We start from the raw sequence: 13317 nt of genomic DNA, 5'->3' as shown, positions 1-13317 counted from the left end.
AGTATGTCCAACTGCAGCTTAGGTCTGCGCCCCACTGGCAAGTGGACATCCCCCGAGGGCTGCCAGGTTGCCAGAGGGATGTCTGATTGCCATCTTAGGCCCAATCCCTTGGGGAGCAGGCCTAAGCCAGCAGGTGGACATCCCCTGAGGGGTCCCAGACTGTGAGAGGGCACAGGCTGGGCTGAGGGATCCCCCCCCGCCCGAGTGCACAAATTTTTGTGCACTGGGCCTCTAGTCTTATAAAGTGTAATGTGCAAATTGACCGATGGCAGAATGACCGGTCGGCTATGATGTGAACTGACCACCGGTAGGCAGACAGCAGATGCTCAACGCAGAAGCTGCCCCCAGCCCGCAGGCCCCAATCGCCCGATGGCGAACTGGGAACCAGTGGTGAGTGGTGGCGGACGTGGGCAGTGCCAGGGCCCCAATCGCCCCATTGGTCGCCCCACACACAGAGGGCAACCGGTGGCAGTGGGGATGGGGCCAGCTGCCAGCAGCGAGGAAAGATCAGCCCTGATCGCGGGCCAAGCCTAGGGACCCTACCTGCGCACGATTTCGTGCGCTGGGCCTCTAGTAATGTTATAATGCAGTGGTTCTCATAGTGTGGTCCCAGACCAGCAGCATTACATCAGTAGATCCTATTAGAGATGCATATTTTTGCACCTTCTTTTTCCAGAATCAGAAACTATGGAGATGGGGCCCAGCAATATGTATTTTAATAAGCCCTCTAGGTGATTCTGATGCATGCTTTTCTGGAGAACCCATGCTCTAATGAACATACTTCAGGAACTACCAATGTCTTCAAAAGTATTTTTTCTTTACTTTTCAGCTTCTCCAACTTGGGAAATACTTGCTATATGAATGCTATTTTACAGTCCCTATTTTCACTCCAGTCATTTGCAAATGACCTGCTTAAGCAAGGTATCCCATGGAAGAAAATTCCACACAATGCACTTATCAGGTAACTGTTACGTACTTACTGAGTAAACTTTTACCTTATTGATTATAGAATAATGAAGTTTTAGACACTTAAAATTCTATGTGCTATGTTAATAGTCTTTAAAATATCATACCATTCAGTGTTTTGTAAAATATGCTAAACTAGTCTCTTTTGTTTTACCAGACGCTTTGCACACTTGCTAGTAAAAAAAGATACCTGTAATTCAGAGACCAAAAAGGATTTACTCAAGAAGGTTAAAAATGCCATTTCTGCTACAGCAGAGAGATTCTCTGGTTATATGCAGAATGTGAGTATCCGTTGTTTTTAGCCACTTTAGAGGTAGTGGAAATTGAAATGATCTTAGTGTGTTACCTGATTTTTACTTTAAAGTGAGATTTATACATGTATGTTGTGTTCATCACAGGTTGGAGAACCTAAGAACTTCTGGTAAGGTTCAATGTGACTCTTTCGTGGTTTATTATATTTTAATAATACAGATGTGTTCTGTCAGTGAAGGAACTTGGGGTATTTTACCTACAAAGGCTTTTTTTTTTAAATTACCTTTTCTTTAAAAAAAATGAAGAAGTGAATTCCATTATTCTTGCTAATCTCACTGATAGTAAAGAATATATAATTCATCATTTGTTCTTATTCAGAAAATATGTAGAGTAAATCTCTATGTTACTTTTTAATATAGTGTTATTGACTCCCAAGTGCTTAGTTTTATAAATTATAATGTTGATAAGTTATTATTGTGATAAAAAATGTTTTGATCTGATTAAGGATGTTATACCTTCTTAGGATGCTCATGAATTTCTAAGTCAGTGCTTAGACCAGCTAAAAGAGGATATGGAAAAATTAAATAAAACTTGGAAGACTGAACCTGTTCCTGGAGAAGAAAATTCACCAGATATTTCAGCCACTAGAGTATACACTTGCCCTGTTATTACTAATTTGGAGTTTGAGGTTCAACACTCCATTATCTGTAAAGCGTAAGTAGTCTCCAAGAAATCTGTTTTTCCTTTTAATTCTTTTTTTTTAAAATACGTTTTTGTTGATTTCAGAGAAGAAGGGAGAGGGAGAGAGAGATAGAAACATCAATGATGGGAGAGAATCATTGATCAGCTGCCTCCTGCATGCCCCCTACTAAGGATCGAGCCTGCAACCCAGGCATGTGCCCTTGACCAGAATCGAACCTGGAATCCTTTAGTCCTCAAGCCAATGCTCTATCCATGAGCAAAACTGGCTAGGGCTCCTTTTAATTTTAATGGCAAGTGATTGAAACTCTTCTGAAGGTTTTAATTCTTACCACATTTTCCTTCCCATGTCATGGGAAAACAGAAATACAGACATCTTTTTTTAGTGTTACTATTTTCTGTAAAAATGCTTGGTGGGGTGAAAACTAAAAAGTACTTAAATATTTTGCCATATGCTTTAGCGATAACAGTTCATTTTGATCTACTGTGTGTGTGCTTTTTTTGTTTGTTTTTCATATATTTTTATTGATTACCGCAAATCTGCTTAGTGATTTTTTAAAAATATGTATTTCTATTGATTTCAGAGAGGAAGGAAGAGGGAGAGAGAGATAGAAACATCCATGATGAGAGAGACTCATGGATCGGCTGCCTCCTGCAAGTCCCCTGCTGGGGATCGAGCCCACAACTAGGGCATACGCCCTTCACTAGAGTTGAATCTGGGGCCTTTCACTCTGCAGGCTGACACTCTATCCACTGAGCCAACCGGCTAGGGCTGTGTGGAATATCAAGTTATCTGGGAATACTTGTTCTTTTTATCCTGAAAAAACTTGCTATTGCTTATTTTATTGAACCAAATTGATTTTATTAAAAATGGGTTTTTATAAAATAGATCAAAATTTGAATTATTTTTAACTTCAATGCTTTTTAACCATATTTACATTAGTTACTCAAATTTACTTTCTAAATTTAATTAATTTCCATGCTCATTGTATCACATCAAAAGGTTCTGTTTTGATTAATTTTCCAGTTATTGGTAGTACATATCTGAATGCAATTTTTCAGAGAGAGTAGAATTCTTCACAGCCCCTGTATTAGTGAGAATTAATTTTGTGACTTTAATACAGGATTATTCAGTCACATATAGCCTTATCCTTCAACATATTATGCAAACTGTTTCATTATATCTTTTTAAATTTTTTTAATTGATTTCAGAGAAGAAGGGAGAGGGAGAGATAAAAACATCAATGATGGGAGCGAGTCATTGATTGGCTGCCTCCTGCACACATCCCCTACTTGGGATCGAGCCTGAAAACTAGACATATGCCCTGACTGGAAATTGAACTGTGACCTCCTGGTTCATAGGTCGATGCTCAACCACTGAGCCACGTAGACTGGGCTGTTTCATTGTATCTTGTTACTATGTGTAACTTGGGAGAAACCTGATTTTTCTGGATAATCTTTTTCTTCCTGAAAATCTTCCTTATTTATTGGAAATTAGCATTTTTCACTAGTTTACATCTAGATATAGACACTTTTTGTTAATTTTGCTTTTAACATGATGGAACTTTTTCATCTGAAGATTTGAAGTTTTCTTCAGTTCAAGGAAACTATTCTCTAAATACTATTTTTCTTTTATTCTGGAATTTTTTTTTTAGAAATACTCAATACCCATATATTGGCTCTCCATTCTTTGGCTTCCATATTTGTCTGTTTTTCTTGGTTTGCTCAAAATGTAGTGTTCACTGAGGTCTCTCAGCTAGAACATTCTAGTATTTTTTACTAAAATTTTGAATAACCATGTGAAATGTGGACACTAAAGATGGTAGTTTTGTATTACTAGTCTGTGACTTTTTTTAACTTTTAAAAATTTATTGTTGAAAATATTACAGATGTCCCCTTTTTCCCCCCATTAACGCCCTCCACCCCACACCCCACACCCTAGACCTTTACCACACTATTGTCTGTGTCCATTGATTATGCATATAAGTTCTTTGGTTAATCTCTCCCCATCAACTCCCCTACCCCGCCTTCCCTCTGAGATCCATCAGTCTGTTTTATGCTTCTATATCTCTGGATCTATTTTGTTCATCAGTCTGTTTTGTTCATTAGATTCCACATATGAGTGAGATCATGTGATATTTGTCTTTCTTTGACTGGCTTATTTTGCTTAGCATAATACTCTCCAGATCTCTTTATGCGGCCTCAAAGGGTAAGAGATTCTTTTTTTTTTTACTGCTGCACAGTATTCTATGGTGTAAATGTACCACAGCTTTTTTATCCATTCATCTACTGATGGGCACCTGGGCTGTTTCCAGTTCTTAGCTATTGTAAATTGCACTATGTCACCAGTCTGTGACATTTGTTGCCTTCATGCTTTCTTTAGCCTTTTTTCCTCCAGTGGATAAATTATTTTTTAAAAGAAAAAGTCCAGGTCTTACAACTTCAGCTCATCTTCTTGTAAAAGCTGGAAAACCCATCAGCAGTTAATAATGTGATAGACTGCCATCCTTCCCTTCTAATGCACTTTTTTTATTAATCCTCACCTGAAGATATTTATTTTAGAGAGCGATGGCTAGGGAGGAGAAACATTGATCTGAGAAACATCGATGTGAGAGAGAAACAGCAACTAGTTGCCTCCCATATGTGCCCCAACCAGGGGTCAAACCCGCAACCCAGGTATGTGCCTTGACCAGGAATCGAACCTGCCACTTTTTGGTGTACAGTACGACACTTAACCAACTGAGCCATCCAGCCAGGACCCAGTGAACTTTCCAAACAAAATTTGTTCAAGTCAGAAAAAGAAACAAAATTTGTTCAAGTCAGAAAAAGAAACAAAATTTGTTCAAGTCAGAAAAAGAAACAAAGGTTTAAAAAATATTTTTTTATTGATTTTTTTAGAGAAAGGAAGAAAGAAAAAGAAACATGGGAGTGGGAGAGGAACATTGATCAGCTGCCTTCTGCACACCCCTCACCGGGATCGAGCCCACAATCTGGACATGTGCCATGACTGAGAATCGAACCAGCAACCTCTTGGTGCATGTCTTTATTGGTTTGAAAGAGAGGAAGGGAGAGGGGGGAGAGAGAAACATCAATCTGTTTCCTCCCATATGTGCCCAACTGAGCATTATATTCACAACCTGGGTATGTGCCCTGACCGGGGATCAAACCAGTGACCTTTTGGTGCACAGGATAATGCTCAGCCAACTGAGCCATACTGGCTAGGGCAACCAAATTTATTTTTATAGAAAAATTTCAGTTGCCTCTGATAGAAATGGCCACAGGAAGAAAGAAGATGATATCAAAGAGGTGGCTCCAGCGCTGTGCCAACAGCATCGGTCAGGCGCAGCACCCAAAAGTCAGGTGTCTGGTTGAGGTGTGTGCATCGGTGCATGAAACTACGTGACTCACAGAATGTAGGCACGCCAGGCTGAACAGTGGCCCAGGAGTTTGCCAAGTCTGTAGGCAACAAGTTTCTGTGGGGCCACAGCCACTGTGGTACAACTATCTCCTCAAAGACCATAACTTAGTTGCTTTATTAATAATTTTCTTTAAGACAGTTATTTAGCCCTAGCCTGTTTGGTTCAGTGGATAGAGTATCAGACTGTGAACTGAAGGGTCCTGGGTTCGATTCCAGTCAAGGGCACATGCCCGGGTTGTGGGCATGATCCCCGGTAGACGGTGTGCAGGAGAGAGCCAGTCACTGAATCTCTCTCATCATTGATGTTTCTCCTCCCTTCTCTGAATCAATAAAAATATATTTTTTAAAAAAGGAAAAAAAGACAGTTCTTTAACCACAAAGTAGTTTCTGGCTGAAGGAAAATATTATATACCTTATTCCTCATATTGTAATTTTTTATTTTTAGCTTCTGTCTCTTCTGACTATAAGTTAGTTTGGCCAATTTGCCAAATGTACCTATTTTTTAAAGTATTATAGTTTAAATCTACCGGTTTTCAATTATTACATGGCATTTCAATATGTTCATGTATTCTTGAATATGAAGAATTATGAATTCTTGCCCAAACCGGTTTGGCTCAGTGGATAGAGCGTCAGCCTGCAGACTCAAGGGTCCCAGATTCAATTCCCGTCAAGGGCATGTACCTTGGTTGCGGGCACATCCCCAGTAGGGAGTGTGCAGGAGGCAGCTGATCGATGTTTCTCTCTCATCGATGTTTCTGACTCTCTATCCCTCTCCCTTCCTCTGTGTAAAAAATCAATAAAACATATTTTTTTAAAAAATTTTTGAATTTTTCATTTGAAGAACTTAAAATATCTAAAATTAAGTACTTAATATTCCTCATAAAACTTCCTTCTGCAGTCTATCTCAGTAATGACAATTCCAGAAATGTGGTGTATATCTTAATTCTTTTCTTTCTCTTGCACCCCTACATCTAATTGTCAGCACATCCTTTCAATTCTTCACAGTAAATCCAGAATCTGACCCCTTCTTACCACCTCTATGCCACTACTTTGGACTAAGCTGCTATCATCTCTTGCCTGGATTGCTGCAGTTCCTTCTAAACTGGTCTCTTTGTTTCTGTTCTTGTCTCTCTGTGGTCTATTTTAAACACATTAGTCAAAGTGATAAATTTTTAATGGAAATTAGTTCATGTCAACCCTCTGCTTGTAACCCTTAAAATAAAAGCTGAAATCCTTACTATGATCTACAAAACTTCTTATGATCTGCCTTTGATTAACCCCTCTCCCCCAGTTTACTCTCTAGCTTCATCTCCTATTACTCTTCCCCTTGTTCATTCTGTTCTAACCTTTTTTTTAAAAATGCCAGAATCTTGGTACCTCAGGGCCTTTTCACATTTTAAGAAAGTACTTAAATACTTGCCAGGATTACCCTTTGTGTTGATTTTTTTGGATATATATATATTTTTTTGAATTTAGACATAGAGGGAAAGGGAGAGAGCTACAAACATTAATGAGAGAGAAACATCAACGTCGATCGGCTGCCTCCTACATGCACCTTACTGGGTTTTGAGCCCACAGCCCTGGGCATGTGCCCTGACCAGGCATCAAACCAAGTGACCTCTTGGTGCATGGCTCAACGCTCAGCCACTGACCAACACCAGTCGGATACCTGTGATCTAATAAGGGTTAAAGTAACGTGTCTTAAATGTGTATATTTCTTATGCTTAATCATAGCCTGTTCATACACTGTAGGGGAGCAGTGTTCCTGAAGTATATTTGTATTTATTTTGTATTGCAGTTAGGTTTCTGAATGCTTAGATTTGTCTTCTTTTACAGATGTGGAGAGATTATTCCCAAAAGAGAACAGTTTAATGACCTCTCCATCGACCTTCCTCGAAGGAAAAAGCCGCTCCCTCTGCGTTCAGTTCAAGATTCTCTTGATCTTTTCTTTAGGGTAAGTAATATATTTTGGTATTTTTACATAACTAAATTTTATATATCATATATAATTATATTTGAAGTTAGTTTCTTTAAGGCAGAATTTGGACAAAATTACTTGAGGGAAAGCAAATGAGAAATATAAATATTTTTAAAAGCTTGATAAATCTAATTGTTAACTCATTGAAGAAGATTGATTGCTTAAATAGATTATACATTTGACTCAACAGGAAGTGTTTTAAACCTTAGAAGCAGTTATTTGTAAACAAATATTAATTTGAAGCCTAGGAAGTGACACATGCTAAAATTTGGTAATGTGGATTAAAATTGGAGACACTATATAAGTGAGTATACTAAGATCTGAGGAATAAAAAATGCTCTTTGCTTTTCTTAGGTTGTATGTACTCTATTAGAAACAACACAGAAGTCATGTTTACCTAATGCTGTAAATAAATATTTGTGTCTGTGAAATACTGTAACAGATAATCTGAGGCATAATTGGACCTGTTGTGTAGCAGTCCTTATAACTGAAGGAAATTTGCCAGGATTACCCTTTGTCTTTAAAATAGTGTTTCTTGTTTTGTTGTAGCAAATGGGCAGAATTGTCTTCCTAAGGTTAAAAAACTTCTTTTCTTTAAATGAGTAACATTTAGCTCCACCCAATGATAAATACTCTGCTTTTCTTTTTGCTTTAATCATTCCTTGCTATTCCTATTATTATCGTAGAATTTGAAGCTTTTCCTGTGTATCTTTACCCCCATTTTTTAAGGATTTCTTGTTTCAGTTTTCTCTAGGTAATGCTATCCACCCCAAACTTTGGTCCTTTAGAGCAGTTGTTCTTAGTGGGCTGTTACCAGAAGATTGAGTTCCATTATAAGAAAGGGGTAGAGTTACACCTAACAGACCAGGAACTCCGCCTAACCTGAAGGTGATCTTATCTCTGCTATGGCCAAATGTTAGATATACTCTTGGCAGTGGTTCTTGTGTATGTATTCATGGGGAAAAGGTTGAGAATCTGCTACCGTAGAATCTATCATAAATTGAGTTACTATCATAAATTGAGATGTTTCCTTTGTAAAAAAGGAAATTAGTAATTCTGAAATAGGGCATGTTATTATAACTATATTTTGAGCATTAGGTCTTAATTTAGTTAGGTTTGTGACTCTAGATACAAACTGGTCGGAGCTGTCAAGCCACTGAAGTAATATGACTAAAGAAAATTAGTAGCATTTAATGGGACAATACTAATTCAACTTTATGCTTCTTTATTTTTCCTTCTTGTCTTTTTACAGGCAGAAGAAATCGAGTATTCCTGTGAGAAGTGTAGTGGGAAGTGTGCTCTTGTCAGGCACAAATTTAACAGGCTACCCAGGTAAAATTAATTGCTCTTTCATTTTTCTTTTTTAAAGTACTTACAGATATTACTGAATAAGTGAGGTTTACCAGAGTGGATTGGTAAAGAAGGTCAGTAGAGCTGAGATATGAAGAGGGTAGAGGATAGAAAGCTAGAATGCAGAAGACAGGAGGAGGGTTTGGAATGTTGAAGGAACTTCAGAGTCCCAAGTGATGGCAACAAGAGGACTTGGCTGGTGAAACTTGGGAATAATGATAGTGAATACTAGTAGTTTTTTAATTAAGTAATGTATAACATTCAATTATAATTTTTTTCTTGTGTTGTGTTGTAGCCCCTCCCACTCTTATCCCAAACTTTCAGTAAAAATCTGCTACAGACACACATATCTGTGTGTGAAAATAAAATAGGAAGAGTACTTTTCTGCAATTTGTGTATTTCTTTATTCAAAGGCTCTTATAAGTTGGTAAGTCTCTGTAACAATAAGAATTAACTAAGTGCCCTAACCAGTTTGACTCAGTGAATAGAGTGTCGGCCTGTGGACTCAAGGGTTCCGGGTTCGATTCCGGTCAAGGGCATGTACCTTGGTTGCGGGCACGTCCCCAATGGGGTGTGTGTAGGAGGCAGCTGATTGATGTTTCTCTCTCATCGATGTTTCTAACTCTCTATCCCTCTCCCTTCCTCTCTGTAAAAAATCAATAAAATATATTTTTTTTAAAAAAGAATTAACTAATTATGGAGTTTCTGGAACCTAGCCCCTAATGCAGTGATGGCGAACCTTTTTAGGTCGGCATGTCGGCATTTTGAAAAACCCTAACTTAATTCTGGTGCCGTCTCACATATAGAAATTTTTTGATATTTGCAACCATAGTAAAACAAAGATTTATATTTTTGGTATTTATTTATATATTTAAATGCCATTTAACAAAGAAAAGTCAACCAAAATAATGAGTTCACGTGTCATCTCTGACACGCATGTCATCGGTTCGCCATCACTGCTCTAGAGCCTAGTTCTTTTGCTCCTTTCTAGAAAATGAAATATTTTTTAAAGAAATGACTTTCTAAATCATAACAAAAAATTTGTTCTTTGCTATTTGTGAGTGTTTTAAGGCAAGAGGGTGGGAGGAGACAAATATTAAGGCAAAAGATTATTACCAGCTGTCATTAGTGAATGAAACTGGTATACAATTAAAAATACTTGTTTGACCTGGCAAGCTGAATGTATTCTCTTTCTAGCTATCTAGTTATATGGTCTTTCAACTGGTAGAAAAAAATACTGAGGGGAATTTATCTTCTTAGTTTTTTTTCTTTCTGGTAGGTCACATATGTTAAAGGTTAATTTATTCCAAACTTACATGAAATAGAAGCCTTTGTATCATAAGTCTTAATATTGTACTTTTTTTGTTTTTGTTCATTTTACTATTAAAGCCAATCAACTATTTTTGAAGGGTCTGGTATCTTTATCAAATCTACCTGGCTGGTGTGGTTCAGTAGTTGAGCATCAACCTATGAACCAGGAGGTCACAGTTCGATTCCCAGTCAGGGTACATGCCCGGGTTGTAGGCTCAATCCTTGATGGGTGGCATGCAGGAGGCAGCTGATCAGTGGTTCTCTCTCATCACTGATGTTTCTATCTCTCCCTCCCTTCCTCTCTGAAATCAATAAAAATATCTTTCTAATATACTTAAAAAAAATTTTAAACATCTGTTCATTTCTAGTCTATCTCATCTTTGTAAATCAGTGATTTTTAACTGTATCATCTGTCTTTCATATTGCCTTTTATTTTGGTATGATTATTTGAAGAGTTAGTTTAGTCAAAATATTTGACATCTCATAATAGTTTTGTATTGCAGTTAGACTTTTGAATGCTTACATTTCTAATTGTCAGCAAATTAGACAATTTCTTCACATCAGTTGTGTCCTTGTATTTTCTCAAGTTGTGAATGTGAAGGTTAGGAATTCTAGCATACTTTTAAAAGAAAAATACAGTTGATAACTTTAATTTACAGATTTTTCAGTTCGTGGCTTCTGTGATGAAGGTATATATATATGGTAAGAAATGAAACTGTTTTCCATAAATCAGACATTATTTTTGCAGAATTGAGGTTTATTCCCGTAAAGTTCTGAAATTCACTTGTTAAAGTGTTCTTGTGCACTATGAACTATATCTAGTCCATCAAGCAAAGATTATGTTCTGTATTAGAGATGAAAGGTTGCCACAGTAGCAATTAAGAAGTGTTTTTACAGATCTAAAAGCCTTTTCAGATCCACAAACCAGATGTGCCATGAAATTTTGTAGAACTTTTAAGTAGAGAAAATTTTTCTGTTTGCCTTAGCTTTTTTCACAGAAAGTTCTAATGAAATAGCCTACTTCTTGTCAAAAATTATCTTGTTACCCTAGCCGGTTGCAAAATGGTGGACTTGAGGGTCCTGGACTCGATTCTGGTCAAGGGCACGTATCTTGGTTGCAGGCTCGATCCCCCTCTCCTGTCAGGGTGTGTGTGGGAGGCAACCAGTCATTGTGTCTCTCTCACATCAGTGTTTCTCTCTTTCTCTGTCTCTCATCTTCCTTTCCACTCTTTCTCCAAATCAATGGAAAAAATATCCTCGGGTAAGGATGAACAAGGAAAAAAAATCAGCTTGTCAAAACCAGTGTTTACCATCCAACATAGGGCTGTTTAATGCTTTAATTAAAATTATCAGTGGTTATATAACACCTATTTTTTAAAACTATATAACATTGAATTTAAGAATTTAACTCAGTTATCAGTATTAGCATTTAAAAATATAGCGTTCTTGCCTGATGTGGGGTTTTTTTGTGTGTATTTTGTTTTTCTAGGAACATTGTAAGTATTTTACCTAAATCTACCCAATGCCACTGTTTTATTTTTATTTCTATTCTTACTACTTAACACAGTGCCTAGCACATAGCAGATATGCAGTAAATGTTCTTTGGCCAAATCTTTAGTTTGATCAAATGTATTCTTTAAATCAAGAGCTATTTAACATGGCTAGTTGCTGTGATCTTTTTTCACGTATAACAGAGCTACCTTTATTATGTACAAACTAGTGACGTCATCGTCTCCTGTTTTCAGGATCCTCATTCTTCATTTGAAGCGATATAGCTTCAATATTACTCTCTCACTTAACAACAAGATTGGGCAGCAAGTCATCATTCCAAGATACCTGACCCTGTCATCTCATTGCACTGAAAGTACAAAACCACCCTTCACTCTCGGTTGGAGTGCGCATATGGCAATGTAAGTCCTTAAGAGAGAATTTCTTTGCCTTTGCTTTTAAAGTAGAAAGGCTTAAATTTTGCTAGGCACTGGGGATACAATATTCTAATAATTTTACCTAATGTAAGTGCCAAGAGAGACTCTTAAGAGACATAGTAATAATAATAATAATAATAATAATAATAATAATAATGTGGAAAGCCTGTAGTGTCTGATCAAAAGAATGACTAAGCTAGATAACACAGCTCCCAGGTAAAATCAGACCAAGAAGGAAATTTTAATTTTGCTTTATTTGGAGATTTTGTGTTAAATTACTGCCTGATTGAAGTAATTGTAATCAATTGAAGTAATAAAGTGCTTATTCAAAAATTTTCCAAGTACATTAGTTGCCTTTCATAAAAAGTTACCTCTTTAGGTAATAACTCTTAACGATTTTAGATCACTAGAAACAATGTGATATATGTTAGGAATATAAACTTAATTTGCATGCTCATATGCATTATCTGAACATAAAATACTGACTCCTGTGTTCCTTAGAAGTTCTGGTTCATTAGTTCTAAGATAGGACTTGGGAATCAATATTTTTACCAAAAGCCTTTCTGGCTCTTTGGAATATGAAAATTTGGGAAACACGATATTGAATGTTTTGCTGGGTCCCCAAAAATAGATTTTGTCTTCATAAATGTATTATTACCAGTGGAAGTAAAGAACTTCAGTGGCTCCTAGAAATTTTTACATGAGAAAAGAAGTAACCTTTAATTTTGCTTCATCATAAAATGCAAGAAAAACCTTAGGACTTTCTGAATACTGCTCTTTCTTCTGCATACTTGTATTACTTTGGAACCATATAATGTAGTTCCTTTTTATACTTGGACTCTAGTTTGAGAGAGTCATAAAGTTTAGGACCTTAGAGTTGAAAAGGACTTTAGAGATTTTGTCTAAACTCTTAATTTTACAGAGGAGACCCAAGGAGATTAAGTAATTTTCTTAAAGTCATATGGTTAGTACACTGGAAAAGCCAGATTTCTTGGCTAAAGTGGAATAAAAGACATTTCAGAAAGTGGATGAACATTTGCTAATGTGAATTGATACTGTTTCGTAAAAATGTCTTTCTCCTTGGTTTAATAATTGAAATGTATACTACATCTTATAAGTATATATTAAAGACCTTAACGGATATACTAATAAAACCTGTTCCAGAGATTCTTAATGTTTCTGGATTTTGTCTTACGGCCTTTCTTTGGAGTAGATGTGGGTTTTGTGTCTGTGTTTTTTGTTTGTTTTTGTTCGTTTTTTTTTACTTGATGCAACTGCCTTCTGCTGGTAGAGTTGTTACTCTTTCTGGCTGGCAGTAGTACTATATCAACCTATCAATGTAGGCTCTTTATGAATCATACCAGGCCTGAAAACAGGCTATCTGACTCTGTAATTTAATAGCTTTAAGACTTTGGACA

At 36.8% G+C, this 13317-nt stretch overlaps 1 protein-coding gene across 4 annotated transcripts in view; it reads left to right on the top strand.

Moving 5' to 3' along the window:
- Positions 1–13317, top strand: part of USP37 (ubiquitin specific peptidase 37) — a 72193-nt gene that overhangs the window by 37269 nt on the left and 21607 nt on the right. For all 4 annotated transcript variants that reach the window (XM_015563617.1, XM_006763332.2, XM_006763333.2 and 1 more), the window contains exons 11-16: positions 830–961; positions 1124–1247; positions 1742–1932; positions 7172–7289; positions 8566–8645; positions 11720–11884. In XM_015563617.1, the coding sequence (XP_015419103.1) occupies positions 830–961; positions 1124–1247; positions 1742–1932; positions 7172–7289; positions 8566–8645; positions 11720–11884 (810 nt within the window). The remainder of the gene's footprint in view (positions 1–829; positions 962–1123; positions 1248–1741; positions 1933–7171; positions 7290–8565; positions 8646–11719; positions 11885–13317) is intronic.

This window comes from Myotis davidii, unplaced genomic scaffold (assembly GCF_000327345.1).
Source record: "Myotis davidii unplaced genomic scaffold, ASM32734v1 scaffold575, whole genome shotgun sequence".
Taxonomy (NCBI): domain Eukaryota; kingdom Metazoa; phylum Chordata; class Mammalia; order Chiroptera; family Vespertilionidae; genus Myotis; species Myotis davidii.
Note: the sequence above shows the minus strand (reverse complement) of the source record. Positions and strands in the feature narration are given on the sequence as shown.